Consider the following 14459-nt stretch of genomic DNA (forward strand, 5'->3'; position numbering starts at 1 on the left):
AAGATGCTCATGAAAAAAAAAAATGATATTAATACCCAAAATTGCCAGCGAAATCTACCAGGTAGGTTTCTCCCAAATGAGGTTTCTCCTCAGGAGCTGGGCAGCAGCATTTCAGCTCCTGCAGAAGCGACGTCAAAATACTGATACCCCCTGCTCGGATGCAGCTCTCTCCTTGCCCGGTCGTGGTATCGATTCCTCTGTGCAGGGAAAGCGCCAAGGCAGAGCTCGGGGCGCCACAGGAGGCCCCGCGTCCCCCAGCGCCAGCGCGGAGGTGCCTGCCGAAGGGAGGGCGCCCGGCCTGCGAGGGCAGAAAACAGAGAGCCCAGGAGACTGCAACAGAGAAGCTTCCCAAGGAAGGCGTCCGACAACCCTCTGATCAACTGGGGAGGCCGTGGTTGAGAAACTGTTCAGAGGGAAACATCTCGCACCTGGCGAGACGTGCCTGAAGGAAGCTGGCTTCTTCTCACTGCTAAAGGGTGAACAGACCCCATCTTGTTTTAGTCTCCTGTTCGTCTTTGCCTTTCGTGTTAGAGCTTGTTACTGCCGTCGGGATGAAACTACCTCAGGTACTACTGGGTTCAGCTATTGGGCCCAATGCCTTGATTGCTGGTTACAAACTCCAGACAGAAAAAACTGCACATGGTAAACCAAATATGACCTTCTGGGGTAAAAGTCTGTAGATCCACAAGCTAGGATATTTGCCCAGCAGGAACTTGAGTCCCAGAAGGATCAGCAGTTCCATCTTTGAGGGCCAGAATCATTGGGAACAGGAGCTTCCGGACAGTCCAAACCCTCTGCACTGTGGCAAAGCTACCAGCCCTTGCAATCTCTGCATGAACCTGGTGCTTGCATTAGAACCTCAAATCTTGCACTAAAAACCCAGATCTTGCTGTCAACTGGTGACTGAGGAATTTCCACTAAAAGCAGAAGAAAGGGTTAGGGACAAGAAACTGAAGAAAGAACACACGTTTCTTCTCACCTTGTAAATTCTTGAGCCATCCTAAGATTTGGTAAAATACGCTATCACTGGCAACAGCTGCATGAGATGACAGACACAGTGCATTCGACTGAGTGCTTTTCCTGGGGGCTCGTTTCCCTTCCCAATTCACCATCCAGACCCACCAAATAATAACGGCCTCATAATAATGGGGCTGGGGGAAGGGGAGCAGGTCTATTTTTAAGCCGGGAAGAGCGGGGAGGGGCAGGTCTATTTTTAACCCTGGAGCTTTTCACTGACCCAGTGATCTGGATCTGTACATTCAGGCGGATGTGAGGTCCCATTTCCAAAAAACAAGAACAAAAGGTTTTTAAAATTTGTGAGAAAATGAAATTTCCCCCAAAAAAGCCACGCACCCCGGCGCATCATCCCCCCCCCCAGCTGCACCCGGCTCCCCTTTGTTGCCGGCTCCCCAAGATGGCCCCTGGGGCAGGGCGCAGCCCCACGCCCGGGTGCGGGGGAGGGCGCAGCTCCGCGGGGCGCGCTCCCGCCATGCGCGCGCCCGCGGGCCCCGCCCCGCGCCTCCTTCCCGCCAGCCCCGCCTTTCCCGCGCCGCGCCGACCTTTCCCCCAGTTTCCCCCCGCGCTTCCCGCGCGGCTCCCGCCTTTCCCGCCGCCGCGGGGAGCGGCCCACGCGCCGCCCCCGCCGCCGGCCACGCCGCGGTCACGCCGCCCGCCGCCGCTCATTGGCCGCGCGCGGGCCGCGCCGCGCCGCCATTGGCTGCCGCGCGCCCCCCCTCCCCTCCGCCCTCGTGCGCCGGCTGCGGCGCGGGGAGCTCCCCGGCGCGCGGCTCCCGGCGCCGCGGGCGGGACGGGGGAGGAGGCGGCGCCGCCGCCGCCGCTACTGCCGCCGGTGCCGCTGCTGCGGGTGCCGCTCACATCGCAGCCGCGCGCCCGCCCGCACCATGCACGGCTCGCCCTGCTCGCACGTGGCAGATGCGCACGCGGTAAGGGAGACCCCCGGGCGGCGCGGCCGGGCACGTGCGCCCCGGCGACGGGTACCGGCTCCGCGGCGGCCGCTACCTGCGCGGGGGGCGGCGAGAGACTCGGGGAGACCGGGGAGCCGTTAGCTGGCCGGGGCGGCGCCGGCGCGACCATTATCTGCCCCGGGGGGTCGATTGGGAGCGTAACCTGGCGGGGTGAGGGGGCTCCGTTGGGACCGTTGGCCACCCGGCGGGACCGTTGGGACCGTTGAGCGCCCGGGGCAGCCCCCAGGGCGTCGCTTCCTCCGCGGGCGCGGCCGCCTCCGGCGCCCGCTCGATCCCGCCGGGCTGGGCAGGAGGCGGGGGCGGGATCCGGCGCTCCGGCCGCCCGCGCGGTCCCGCCGAGCCCGAGCCCGAGCCCGGGCGCGGGGTGAGCTGAGGACGCGGCTCCGAGCCGCCCTCCCGCCCGCGGCGCCGTTCCTGCCGGTGTCCTCTGGGAAAGCTCCCGTCTGAAGGGAAAACTTGCGTACGTACGCGGTATGTGCCTGTGTATGTATGTGCATACATATATATGTGTATATATATATGCATATTTGTATATATATCTCTAGCTGGGTGTGGCGAAGGGACTCCCAGAGTCCGTGCGGAGCCTCGCTTGCTTCATCCGTCTGATAGGCAGCCTATTACAGGCGGCAGTTTTCTTGCTCTCATTCCCATTTTCATTATTTTTCAATGGAAATGCTTAAATGTCCTTCTTATACCAGTTAATTTTTTTAGATTTTTTTAATGCTTTAATTACTTGCTGCCCCTAATTTTGATGTTTCCACGTCTGGTACTTCTTTGTTTTATGGAAAATCCTCTGTGGCTGCAATACCTAATAGTAATAAACAAGGCATTTCTTTATTCAGTGTGTTTAAAATATGTGCCCATCCCTGTCATGAGGACAGGATCTCCTAGCGATAAGTCTCGGGGACAATATGCAAGTTTTCCGTGTAACAGCTTGGGGTTCAAGAATCTTTGCCCGTGCTTTTGAATCCCAACTTTTACACCTAGTTTTGTGTGTGTGAAGACTGAGGAAGTTGGGACGCTTGGTTGTGGCTGAAGAGGGGTGAGAGGAAATCGAAACCGCACGTGAGGGATAAATGAACAACACGCCATGGTTTTCAGTCACAGCCATACACGCTGTGAGGACTTTGTTCAGGAACCATTTAATTTTGTTTCGTGTTGCTGATGGTGCATTTAGGGATATTTAGCACCTGTGTGGTATTTTGTGTGTTTTAAGATACGGTACAAATATGTATTTTTCAAAATACGGTGGGACTTCCTTTCCTTTCCTCTCCCTGTAGTTTCTCTATTGGTTAAATAAGATTGAAATGCTTTGTAGTGTGGTGCCCTGAATCAATGGCAGAACAGGGATCAGACTTCATAGCACCATAGTATCAGCCGAGACTTATTTTTCTAAATTATTACAAATTACTGCTAAGTAACAGTCATCTTTTTGGTCCAGGAAATAGTTTCACCTCTCTAAAGTTCGCTTTTTCATTTTGGAAGTTGAGATTCTGTTCTTTCCTCTTGTGTACGAATGTGGGATGTGTTTGCACACAGCAATGTAATCCAGGAAAGTAACTCTGGAAATCTGAACTTCATGCTCTGTGTATCAATTTCTTTCCTGAAAATCACTTGTTTAGAAGAAAAGAGAAAACAACAAAACCACCCCTGGGATGGGGAGACGAGCTGCGTGCTGCTCAAGGAGGAGGGTGAGAGCAGAGCAGGTTGATAAAAGTCTTGCTCGGTCTTGGCATCCCTTTCCGATGACCTTCCTCACGAGCAGACAGTGTGTGGGTGGTGTCAGCCTTGTTTCTGACTTGCCCTAACAGCCGTGATCCGATTACCTTCAGGTTGACATCGCTGACATCTGCGAATCGCTCCGGGAAAGACAGTGTCACGACAGCGAGAGGTCGACCTGCAGTGCCTTGGAGAGGAATGACATTGAAGCCGTGGAAGCGCTTGTTTGTATGAGCTCCTGGGGTCAAAGAGCACAGAAGGGTGACATATTAAAGATAAGGCCACTGACACCCTTCTCGGACTCGGGTGATTTCACAATGCACACTGAAGCTACGTCTGAATTGCCAAAGGATTATTTATCTACACTGGTAAGGAAGACGTGAATGCAAATAAATATATATTTATGACGTTGCATCCCTGCCATGTTTTGGTCTAGCTGGAAAAGATATTTATGCAGTATAGATGTCCTATAGCCAACAGTGTGTATGTAGATTAATACATAGAATATTAAGGTGCCCGTTGTTGCGTTTGTTTTTTTTCTGCTCTCTCCTGAATAGTAAATGTAGTGCTTTGATCCCTTGTTAAGTGGGAAAACTGCTAGGATATTCACTTGGACAATCATGCGAAGAAAGCTTATTTGGATAGTTATTATAATTTTCTTGGAGTCCTTCAAGTAAGAAGAGGGCGGCAGATTGAAACTCAGTGGCTTGGCATTGATTTACCTGCAAGAACTGTAAGAAAAAGACTCTGATGTTTGATTTCATTTTAACATTGTAAGAGAAATCATAAAGACTAATTAATTTTATTATTTCATAACGGTAACTTGTGCTGTGTGTTTCTACATGCAGTCTGTTGTTTCTTCAAAGTCTATGGTTACTGACTAATGTCAGTTGAATCACATTTTTTGTTGCAATTTATGTTGCAATGAAGGACGATGCTAGGAAAGAGCTTTATGCTGTTGAGGTTTAGACGCTTAAGATCCATATTTCAACTGGTAGGATTTTAGTATACAGGTATATCAGGCAAAAGGAGAGTAGAGGAAATAATTGGGGTGGGACGACAGCTGGTTAGTGGGTGGCTTTTGTCATACTCCTGCCTCTTAGTATTGGAATTGTCTCCCAAACAGCATAGGAAATAGGCTTGAATTTTCAGTGTCCAAGAAGGAAGGAGATGGGGTAGCTGCAAGAGAGCACACAAAGAAATGGATAAATAAGAGAGGGCATTTCCAGTCATGTTTCACTCAGTAGTAGCCATGAGCTGGCTGGGCAATCATTAAAAGATGCAGATTTCAATAGAAGTTTGAAATCTAAGTTGCTATGTATTGCTAATCTATTCTCTGTGAACAGCAAAGAGCTCATAGCATCTTAATAGGCTGCGCTCATTAGTAGGGAGAAGAAATTGGAGGGTTTTTTTTGTTGTACAATGAGACACACAATGTTTTATGCAGGTTTACACCTGCATTGCTGTCTTCCTTTTACTGGTGGAGTTTTGGACTTGTTCAAAATGGCCATCAGATGAGAAGTATGTGCTTTTATCGTAGTTTCTGCGCTGTGCTGGCTTTCAGAACCTTGAGAGGGATCGTTTTGTTTTCATAGTAAAGTTGTGGGAGAATGTCCTATAACACAGCACGGTTGTGAAACGGTGTTTTGTTTTCTGCAGTGCATGACCCCTCCGCACAGCCCTGACTTTGTGGAGATGTCAGCTGCCGTGCTGCTGCCCTCACAAGTCACTTACTCCAAACCCAGGACTGTCATGGCAAACACGGCTGCCTGTTCCGTCACGCCTGCCGCCGGTTCGTCTCCCGCCACGAAGCCCTCGGTTGTAAGCGCGGAGAGGCCGCGCGCTCGGGCGCCCGCGATGCCCGAGCCCGTTGCCCCCCAGCCTCGCCGGGCCATGGCAACCAGCGTGATACGTCACACGGGTGACGCTGCTGCCCGCCCCCACGTTCCTGCTGCGCACGAGCGGGCGAAGGCAGCCGCAGGCTGCAGCACTTCCCAGGACTGGTGTGCAGCAGGTGACCCCAGACACTCCAGGCTGCCCCAGGACACATGCGCTGCTGATGGTTTAATCATCAAAAGCTCTCCAGGACCTCAGCCTTACGTGCACGACTCCAATGATATTGTGACCAACCAAGGACAGCTCCCAGTCCAGCCCGCTTCGCCACGGGCCCACTTACCAAAGAACTGTGAGAACGACGTGCAGAAAGGAGCTACCTCGGGGACACCTGTCTCTGTTTCAAGCCCCCACGTTCTCTGTCAGATGATCCCTCTGAATGGACAGAGCAGTATGATTAATGCCTATGTCAAATCAACAGCTCCAACAGCTCCAACTCCAGTCAAGCCCATCTTGCCACAGACAACTCCTCTGTCTCAACCTGTGCTCATGGGACCTTCTGTGCCTCAGGGGACTGTTATGTTGGTTCTCCCACAGACTGCTGTCACGCAGCCACCACAGTGCCCACAAACAGTAATGACTGTCGGGAGCACCAAGTTACTGCCCCTTGCTCCTGCCCCCATGTTCATAGCTTCTGGTCAGAGCTGTGCCCCCCAGATGGACTTCTCTAGACGGAGGAATTACGTTTGCAGCTTCCCAGGGTGCAAGAAAACCTACTTCAAGAGTTCCCACCTCAAAGCCCACCTGCGCACTCACACTGGTGCGTAGGACACAAAAGTCTCTTGTTGCTGTTGCTTTTGCTTGTGTCAGGGTGCTCCAAGGGGCGGGAGGTGATGGGGAAACGTCTGCTCGTCTTGGAGAAGAAAGGAGGTTCATTCCCCCTGGGCACCCAAAACAGGGCAGACTTTGTTCTGAGACCTCAGACAACCCCGTAGTGCTAGCAGAATTTCACAGGCTTAGCCCCGTGTGTGTGTCATGTGTGGTACGAGTGGCATTCTGACCTTTGGAACTGGATCAGAGAGAATCGTGCAGGGTTTTGTTTGTTTGTTTTGTTTGGAGTATGGGAGGAGTTTGGTGTGCAAGTCAGCCTTGGTGGGTAGCTGGCCCTAATTCTGGGGGACAATGAGCTTCGTAAAGCTGAATCTGCTTAAAACTGTTGTTATGTGATGAAAAACTGTTCTTATGTGATGGAAATAGTTGTTTTACTGCATGTTGCTTTCTAGAATTTTGTCTGGGCTAAATGTGTATGATGAAGACTTTGGGCTACTGTGTTAGAAGGTAGAGCTGCTGCAGGAACGGGGTGGATTTATTCCGTTCTTACAGAAAGAACGTTCTAATGGTAAATAATAGGAGCTGATTTGCTGTATAAAATGTGATATAAATGTGTTTGACTTACACTGTTCCTGGGTTAGAGATCCTGTCATGTTAAAACTCAGTTTTGATCCCTTGGAGGGAATTGCTCTTAATATCGAGGGGCAGGCATTGTAGAAGCCCAGTGCAGAGTAGCTCATTCAAATGTTTGGCTAAACTTTGCTTTTTCCTTGGCTTCCTTCCCTCATCTCACTTCCCTACTGCAGAGCGGTGCGATTTACCAGATATCGGTGTCTGTGTCAGAATTGGCATTAATTTGCTGTCTTGTCTTTAAATTTTTTTGAGCAAATTGCTTAATCCCTGAATGAAACAGTTCTTTTTTGTAAATCAGAGCTCAGAGGTAGAAATGTGCTTCTGGTCCTTGCTTCTGGTTAGAGAGTGCAAGTGCTGCAGACTCCTCCATTTACCAGCACTACAGGATGAGGACAGAGCAGAACAAGGTGCCTCATTTGGAGCATGTCTGCTGCTCATCATAAAGAGGCTTTGTGTCCCCCTGTAACATTATTCCAACTGTAGCCACATATATGGGAGATGAAGCACCCTCGCAAGATCAGTGGACGGAGCAGTTTTCTCTTTTGTCCTCCTTTGCTTATTGATTAGCATTACATTATATATTAGTATTTGAGGGTCAAACTTATTTCATATGCTGAGGGTTAAAAGTTCCCTGTGGTGCTTCCCTCCTGGTGGAAACTCACGTTCTGCTCCAAAGTGTTTCTGATGAACTTGGACCATGTGATGAGTATTTATGTAGAAGTTTGTTGAGAACTTGACATTTGTTTATATAGAAGTTTGTTTAGAAGAGGTCTAATGTTAAGCATTCACCCGGGATGCTCAAAAGTTAATGTTGAAAGCCCCTGTAGTTGTTTTTTATTCCTGGGCAGCCAGAAGTGCCCCGAGTGCCTGTCAGGCTGCTGGGTGCGTGAGGGTGACAGGACAGGCCCTTCCTCAGCGGTCGCCAGAAATGGGCGACTTCAGCGGGACTCTGAGGCTGCTCCAGGCTTCCTTTGCCTGCAGTGTTGTCTCCTGACAGTCTTGGAGCTGCAGTCCCGTAGGAGGGATGGAGACAAGGGATTGCTTCTTTTGGTGATTTTTTCCACTAAGCTGTCTTTTGGGTCTTTGGAAAAAAAGGGTTGGATTAAAGAAGGCTTAAAGAGATGAGAGATTAAGTAAAACAATCTGTGATTTTTCTCTAAAACTGGAATACAGGTTGTGCTTAAGTTCACGTTGACTGCACACATGAATTCTTCTGTGAAATTCTTCGGTTGTTGTAAGGTGGGGTATAAATAAATTCTTTGATAAAAGTTCTTTGATAGAACTGTAACACAGCAAATATATATATTTTTTAATGTCCTACAGGAGAAAAACCCTTCAGCTGCAACTGGGAGGGCTGCGACAAGAAGTTCGCCCGCTCCGACGAGCTGTCGCGCCACCGCCGCACGCACACGGGCGAGAAGAAGTTTGCGTGCCCCGTGTGCGAGCGCCGCTTCATGCGGAGCGACCACCTGACGAAGCACGCGCGGCGCCACGCGGCCGCCAGGAGGGTGCCCGGCTGGCAGGCCGAGCTCGGCAAGCTGGGCCGCGGCGGCCAGGGCTAGCGCCGAGAGGGGCCCTGCCCACAGACTGCCTCGCGGTGCCAACGCGGCGGCCAGGGGGGCTTAATCCACGTTTGTGCATACTTCAGTTTTCTTCGATTTGTAATACCGTGTGGGAAATCTCTCTTACCTTTCCTCAGTCCCTTCCCTGTCTCTTTTTTTCAAGATTTGGGCAAATGCAATCACCAGCACTTCAGGAAAGCAGAACTCTTTAGAAATTATTTTGGCGGTAGGTTAAAAAAATCACTTGTAATGCTTGCTGTTAATATTTTGATGGACAGTAAAACAGGGTGATTTTTAATTTTTGTACTAGTATTTTCTATACCAAATATATTTTGTATTTATTCCTTTTGGTCTTGATATGCAGGCAAATTATTGGCCTGCATTAATAAAGGTGTGCAGGATGAGACCCGGGGTTTTGGAAACTGCTTTTCAGTAAGCTTGAAGAATCAAATTCAGAGCATTTTATAAGCATATAATATTTGATACCTCTGGTTTGGGAGGTTTTCACACTTTTTTGCCCTGATCCTACAGTTGGCTGGTGCTGTTAGACCCTCCTTGTGCAAAAGGTGTAGAATCATTTAGGTCTAAAAGTTTGTCACCTTCAGAATGACTTTTATTTTGGGGGGAAGGAAATGTTGAAATTGTCAACAGTTTGCAAGTGGGAGCTGTTGTGACTTTTGGTAGAAGTTTGGCCTATTGGGTGTTTCTGAGCGGAGTTTGAAGGAGCCAGGAGCTCCAATGGATGTGGAAGCACAGAGACACCGTGGAAGTCTTGACACTAAAAATTATGCTTTCCTTTCAGTCCTACTAAACCAGCATATCCAAGTCTACTGAATTTTAAAAAAAAAAGGAAAAAAAAAAAAAGGCAAGGAATGAATAGTTAGCTGGGTCTTTGTTTCTTTGTTGATATTATTTTGAGTACAGGAGAAATAGATTTTTTTGTATTGATGCTTATGCACCTTATAGGAAATTGTTCAAAGCTTCCATTTACCTGTATCAAAAGCATCAGAAGTAGTAGTATTCTGTCTTAATTTAATAGCCACAATGTCAACTTGATGATGCTCTTCATGTGGCCTTCTCCACAGTACTTTGTATAAAAAATCACCCTTTTCTATTAAATGAGATATTCTCCCCATTGAATGGATTTTCTTTTACATCAAGTATAAATATGCCTAAAAAGCAACATCACTGACTGCAGGAGTGCTGTGTTGTAATGGCATGGAACGAGTAATAACATAAAATACCCCTGCACACTCGGACTGCTCAGTTACACACATGTATCTATATCTGCAACGTGGAATCTATAGCAAGCTGGCAGTAGAGCTGTAGTGCTGTCAGCTACCAGGTGTTCAACAGTTCCTGTTACTCTGCTGTGAGACAGCACCATGGTTTCCTCAGCCCACACTTAAGAGCTCACCAGCTTAATTAAATACTTCTGTATAGTTTATTCCTTCTGGACTCTCCCTGCTGTTAAACCTTGTGCCTGACCTTTAAAATGTCCAGGTGTTGTTCACCTGACACACATGATCATTCGTAGAGTGTGTTGTGAGTGTGTGTGCACGTGCAAGCCCTGCTTTGTGCTCCGTGAAGGGCTTGCTGAAACTCCTCCTGGTAAAGTGAGTGCCCTGAGTGTGTGGTCGTGTGTCAGTGTTCAGCCTCCCAAATTCGCGTGGCAGAGAGACAAGTCCTGCTTTTTGCTCAGAAGTTCCCTAGAGCAAGAAGGTTGCTTTCCAGGTACCGTTTTGGCTTCATTATAACTGGTGGGGAGGAGGAAGGCAAATTTTAATCAGAACATCCTGTTTGAGTCTCAAAGCCTTTTAGACCTCCCCCTAACAATTCTTACATTTGTCTGAGCAAAATTGTTTGCCAGCTCCTGTTATAATTGAATCAGTTGTGTTAGTTGGTTGCATCACGAGGAGGAAATGATGCAGAACACAGAGTTTCATAGAAATGTGTATAGCCTATGTGTGTCATGATACCGAAAGCTGACTCCCTGGTGTTAGGTTTATCAGGCCTGTGATTCCTTACAGCCTGTTTGTGAGGCATGTGGGGCACGTGTTGCCTCTTATCATCTGCATCTGGGACATTCAAGTCTCTTCCTTGTGAACCTCATGAATAACTAAGCCACAGTGTGGCTGTGTCTGCTCTCCGTTTACTTTTTCTGTTCCTTCTTGCTGTGTAAGGGTTATTTTTGGATTAAGCATGACTGGGATAACTGCTCCCTTTGCACTTTATAGCCTGAACAACATTGTTCAATCTTTTGAGCCTATATTTTAAAGAAATGGATCACATTTTTGTACTTGTTTTTACATACCTTTTATTAAATAAAAGTTAATATGGCTGGTTTTAAATCATTAAAAAAAAATGTAAATATACAAGTTTCCTATAAATGTCCATGCCAGAACTATATAAATACATCTGGTTTAGGTTATATATCTAGACTAGTGGAAGATTCTGGGGCCCGCTAGTTCACTTACCTGAAAATTAAGGATTTTTTTTGTCCTTTTGTAAATTGACTAAAAGACCATTGCTTGTCCATTGATACTTTTACACAGCACTTCTTGTATATTGGGTAGGATGTGTACATCACCACCGTGGTTTCGGGGTTTTTTTTTTGCACGCTTTCTGAAAATGGGATTCTTGCAGTTTGTAACTATGTTCTTCTAGCACGGCCTCCAGAGGTTAATCAGCAAAAGGTAATAATGATCCAAGTGCTGCTCTGTTCGTGTCGTGAGCTCTGCATGGCGTGAATGATAGAAATAAAGATGAGACGAGAATTTGACCCAAAGATGGGTGCGTTATCCCTGGCTCTTGCCATTCCTGGGCGCTGTGTGGTGGGGAAGTCTTTCTAATGACCACGTGTGACTATGTAGTCTCAGCTGGGAAAGAGGCGATCAGTGAGGATGATGGTAGCAGCAGCAACTATTCTTACTGTTATTTAAAGTAACTCAGCTGTTATCCAGCCTTCTGATTCCAGTTCACAGCAATTCTTATTTCTGGCAGAATCACGTTTTTAAGGGTCAGGTTTCCGCTCCCACTAATTTACAATGACATGGAAATAGGGATGGACGCACAAATGAAGCTTAGTGGAAGGAAAGCGGGGGATGGGGTGTGGATTCCAGCTTTCTGATGCTGCCTTGAAGTGAAAGGTGACCCAGTTTCTGTAGTCGTCCGTCAAGAGCTGCCTTGGAGCACGGTCTCAAGGCTTTTTCCCCGCAGAAGAGCATGTCGTTGTTGCAAGTCCTTGGAAGATAGCAGAGATGGATGGCATGTTTCTTGACTTCCCAGTCAAGAAAACAACTGGGAGGGTTTTACTGCAGGGTCAATGAGGCTCTGAGGTAGCAATACAAACTTCTACATTCTTTAGATCTCCCTAATACTCTGCTCAGTCTCCCTGTGGGAAAATAGCTGTCTGTTTCTGCTATTTTTCTGGTAGGATTTTTCTGAACAAGTTATATCCTGTGCAGTTCTTTTCTTCCTTCCATGCCACCCCCAAGCTCCTGAATTCTGTGTCCTTTTCCCTTTGGTTTGCTTATACTGAAGCAAGAATATAGATTTCACAGTTCTGTTGTCATCTTTCTCCTTTTTCTCCTGAACCAAACTGTGGCTGGAGCAAAAGGCAGTAGGGGCCTCCTGGTGGAGGTAGACATCTGGGTTAGCTTTAAATGTGTGAGAGGAGGATTTGCACGTGAAGGGGCTTTCCTGGCTATCCCTGTGCTAGCCGTCACCACCCAAGCAAAGTTCTCTATGGCTTCCAGTGGTTTTGAATCAATTTAAGTGAGTACTTTTTCCATAGGAGAATGAATGTGTACCCAATGTGTTCGCTGGCTTAGTGGAGCATTTTTACAGTTAGATCCACCTTGCTTTATTGTGCTTGTAAGGCTAAACAGTCAAACCTTTATTTCAATGGATTGCCTTATTGCACTCACGAGCTGGTAAGTGTCTATCACCTGGTTAGGATACTGGAAGTGAGAATCTGTTTTTAAGCTGTTTTATGTGGGCAGGTGTCATCCACACTGCTTGGTGGTTCCATGTTTAGTGTTTCACCGCCTGAGGCTCAACGTCTCCAAATCCAGCCCAACAACCTGTGACCAAGGTTAGTCCGACAATTTCCATCGCAGTGTGCAACCCTGTTCTTGGCAGTCAGCCCTGAAAACGCTCTGTGCTTCTGCACTTGAACTGTCCTGGATTTGTGAGGGTGAAACCAGTGGGGAAATCAACTGAGCAAATCCACTTTTACCACAGACAGAGTTTGTTTTTGCTCTGTTTTGTGGAGGCCAGACTGTGAAAGTGGTGCTAAACATACTGTGAATAAAGCAGGCTCCATGGTTCATCTGTGATCTGTGAGCAGAATCCTGTCCTAGGGTAGCATCTCGAACTCACCTGCTAGAATAAACCTTCCAAACAGTTTTTAAGCTAATCTGCGAGCCCATATGTCTGTCTCCCTTCTGTTCGTGCCTGGAATGGCAGCTTAAATCAAGCAGACTATGGCCACAAAAAGGCAAGCTTTTCACACATGAAGAAAGAATAAATCATGACTCAAAAAAGGTTACATTTCACATATGGACTAAGGAAAGAGCAAGCTAATTTAGGAGAACATTGCAAAACTTCAGCCATGTCTATTCGCAGCAATTGCAGTTTACACTGTGGCATTATCATCTCTACAAAAAGCATGTTGATACTTGGTTGTTTTTTTTTTTTCCAGTCTGTTTTCTTCCTCTGCCAAATGCAGCCTTCCTGAATTCCCGCTTCAGTCCTTGAATATAGGAGGAAGTTGAGTAACACTTACTTCTGGGATGTATGTAAAAGGCCCTAAGTGTATCTTGTATACAGAAAGCCAGAGCATGCCTTTTCCTGGGAGGATATTTTTTAGATGGGAAGGCTCTAGGTTTTGTTTTCTTCTTTGCAGTCTCAGTTCCATGTGACTCCTTTTCTGCTGGTTATCATTGCTCAGATGAACTCACACTGCTCTGCAAATAATTGCCGTGTCCCATGTCCAGAATGAAAAAGCTGCTGTGGCGAAACTGCTAACAAGCCTTGGGGTAGAGAGGGCGTCATCCTTGCTGCTTGATTAAAATTATGGAGGAGACTGAGTGACAGCAGGGACCTGGATGTGACCAAGCGGGGAGCTATCACCAAGTTAGCGGCTCTCCTCCGTGAGCTTTGAGGTGAGATGCTGGCAGGCAGGCTCGTGCCTCACAAACCGCAATGGTGTTTGCAAAAGGAGAAGGGGAAGGGAAGGGGAGAAGAACTGGAGGGGAGAAGCACTGGAAGTCTTAGGCCATGGGACAGAGGAGGAACGTTAAGACTCGGCATCCTGAAGGCTCCAGTTATGGTGGATAGCTGTTCTGTGTTCTTTGCAGCCAGCTCACCCCAGCACTGGTCAAATCACAGCTCTCTGCCTTCCTTCCTCCGTTCCTTCTGGAGACTCCTAGTTGCCTGCAGCACCAGCATTGGGGTTTCCTGTGTTTTAACTCTTCTCCGCACAAGCATAATCTGTTCACCCCAGCAGGTCTTTGAGAGCTGCTGAAAACTAACATAATGGCCAGATTTCTTATAGTTTGACTCCTGATGCAGTGCAGAGAAACAAGCAGTGTTCCTGACACACTTCAGACAGTCATTTATCTAAAAACAGTCTTTTCTTACTGAAAGATAAAGTGCTATCATTTGAAATAATGTTATTATTTTCTAGAGGGTGTGTTGAGGGGTTTGCCCTCGAGGGACCATCTTGTTTCTTCAGTGCAGTGCAAGGACTTGTCCTCTCTTTGAGGAGGCTCTTTCTGGGTCACTGAGGTGCTGAAGACGCCTGGCCAATGTTGACGTGAGCCCTTGATGCAAAACTTGAAGGAAAACTAGTTCCCTTTTTTTCTGCCCCCTTCTGCCTTTGTTCCTGTCA

At 47.9% G+C, this 14459-nt stretch overlaps 1 protein-coding gene across 1 annotated transcript; it reads left to right on the forward strand.

Annotated features, from left to right (window-relative positions):
* The first annotated feature begins 1900 nt into the window (after positions 1–1900).
* On the forward strand, positions 1901–8563 carry KLF11 (KLF transcription factor 11). Its single transcript, XM_088536248.1, has 4 exons — positions 1901–1943; positions 3818–4072; positions 5364–6357; positions 8325–8563. The coding sequence occupies exons 1-4, from the start codon at positions 1902–1904 to the stop codon at positions 8561–8563; spliced, it is 1530 nt and encodes a 509-aa protein (XP_088392374.1). The 5' UTR covers position 1901.
* Positions 8564–14459: the final 5896 nt, after the last annotated feature.

The sequence above is a fragment of the Tinamus guttatus genome, unplaced genomic scaffold (genome assembly GCF_059628265.1).
Source record: "Tinamus guttatus ecotype Peru unplaced genomic scaffold, ASM5962826v1 Tinamus_guttatus_pri_ptg000653l, whole genome shotgun sequence".
Lineage (NCBI taxonomy): Eukaryota > Metazoa > Chordata > Aves > Tinamiformes > Tinamidae > Tinamus > Tinamus guttatus.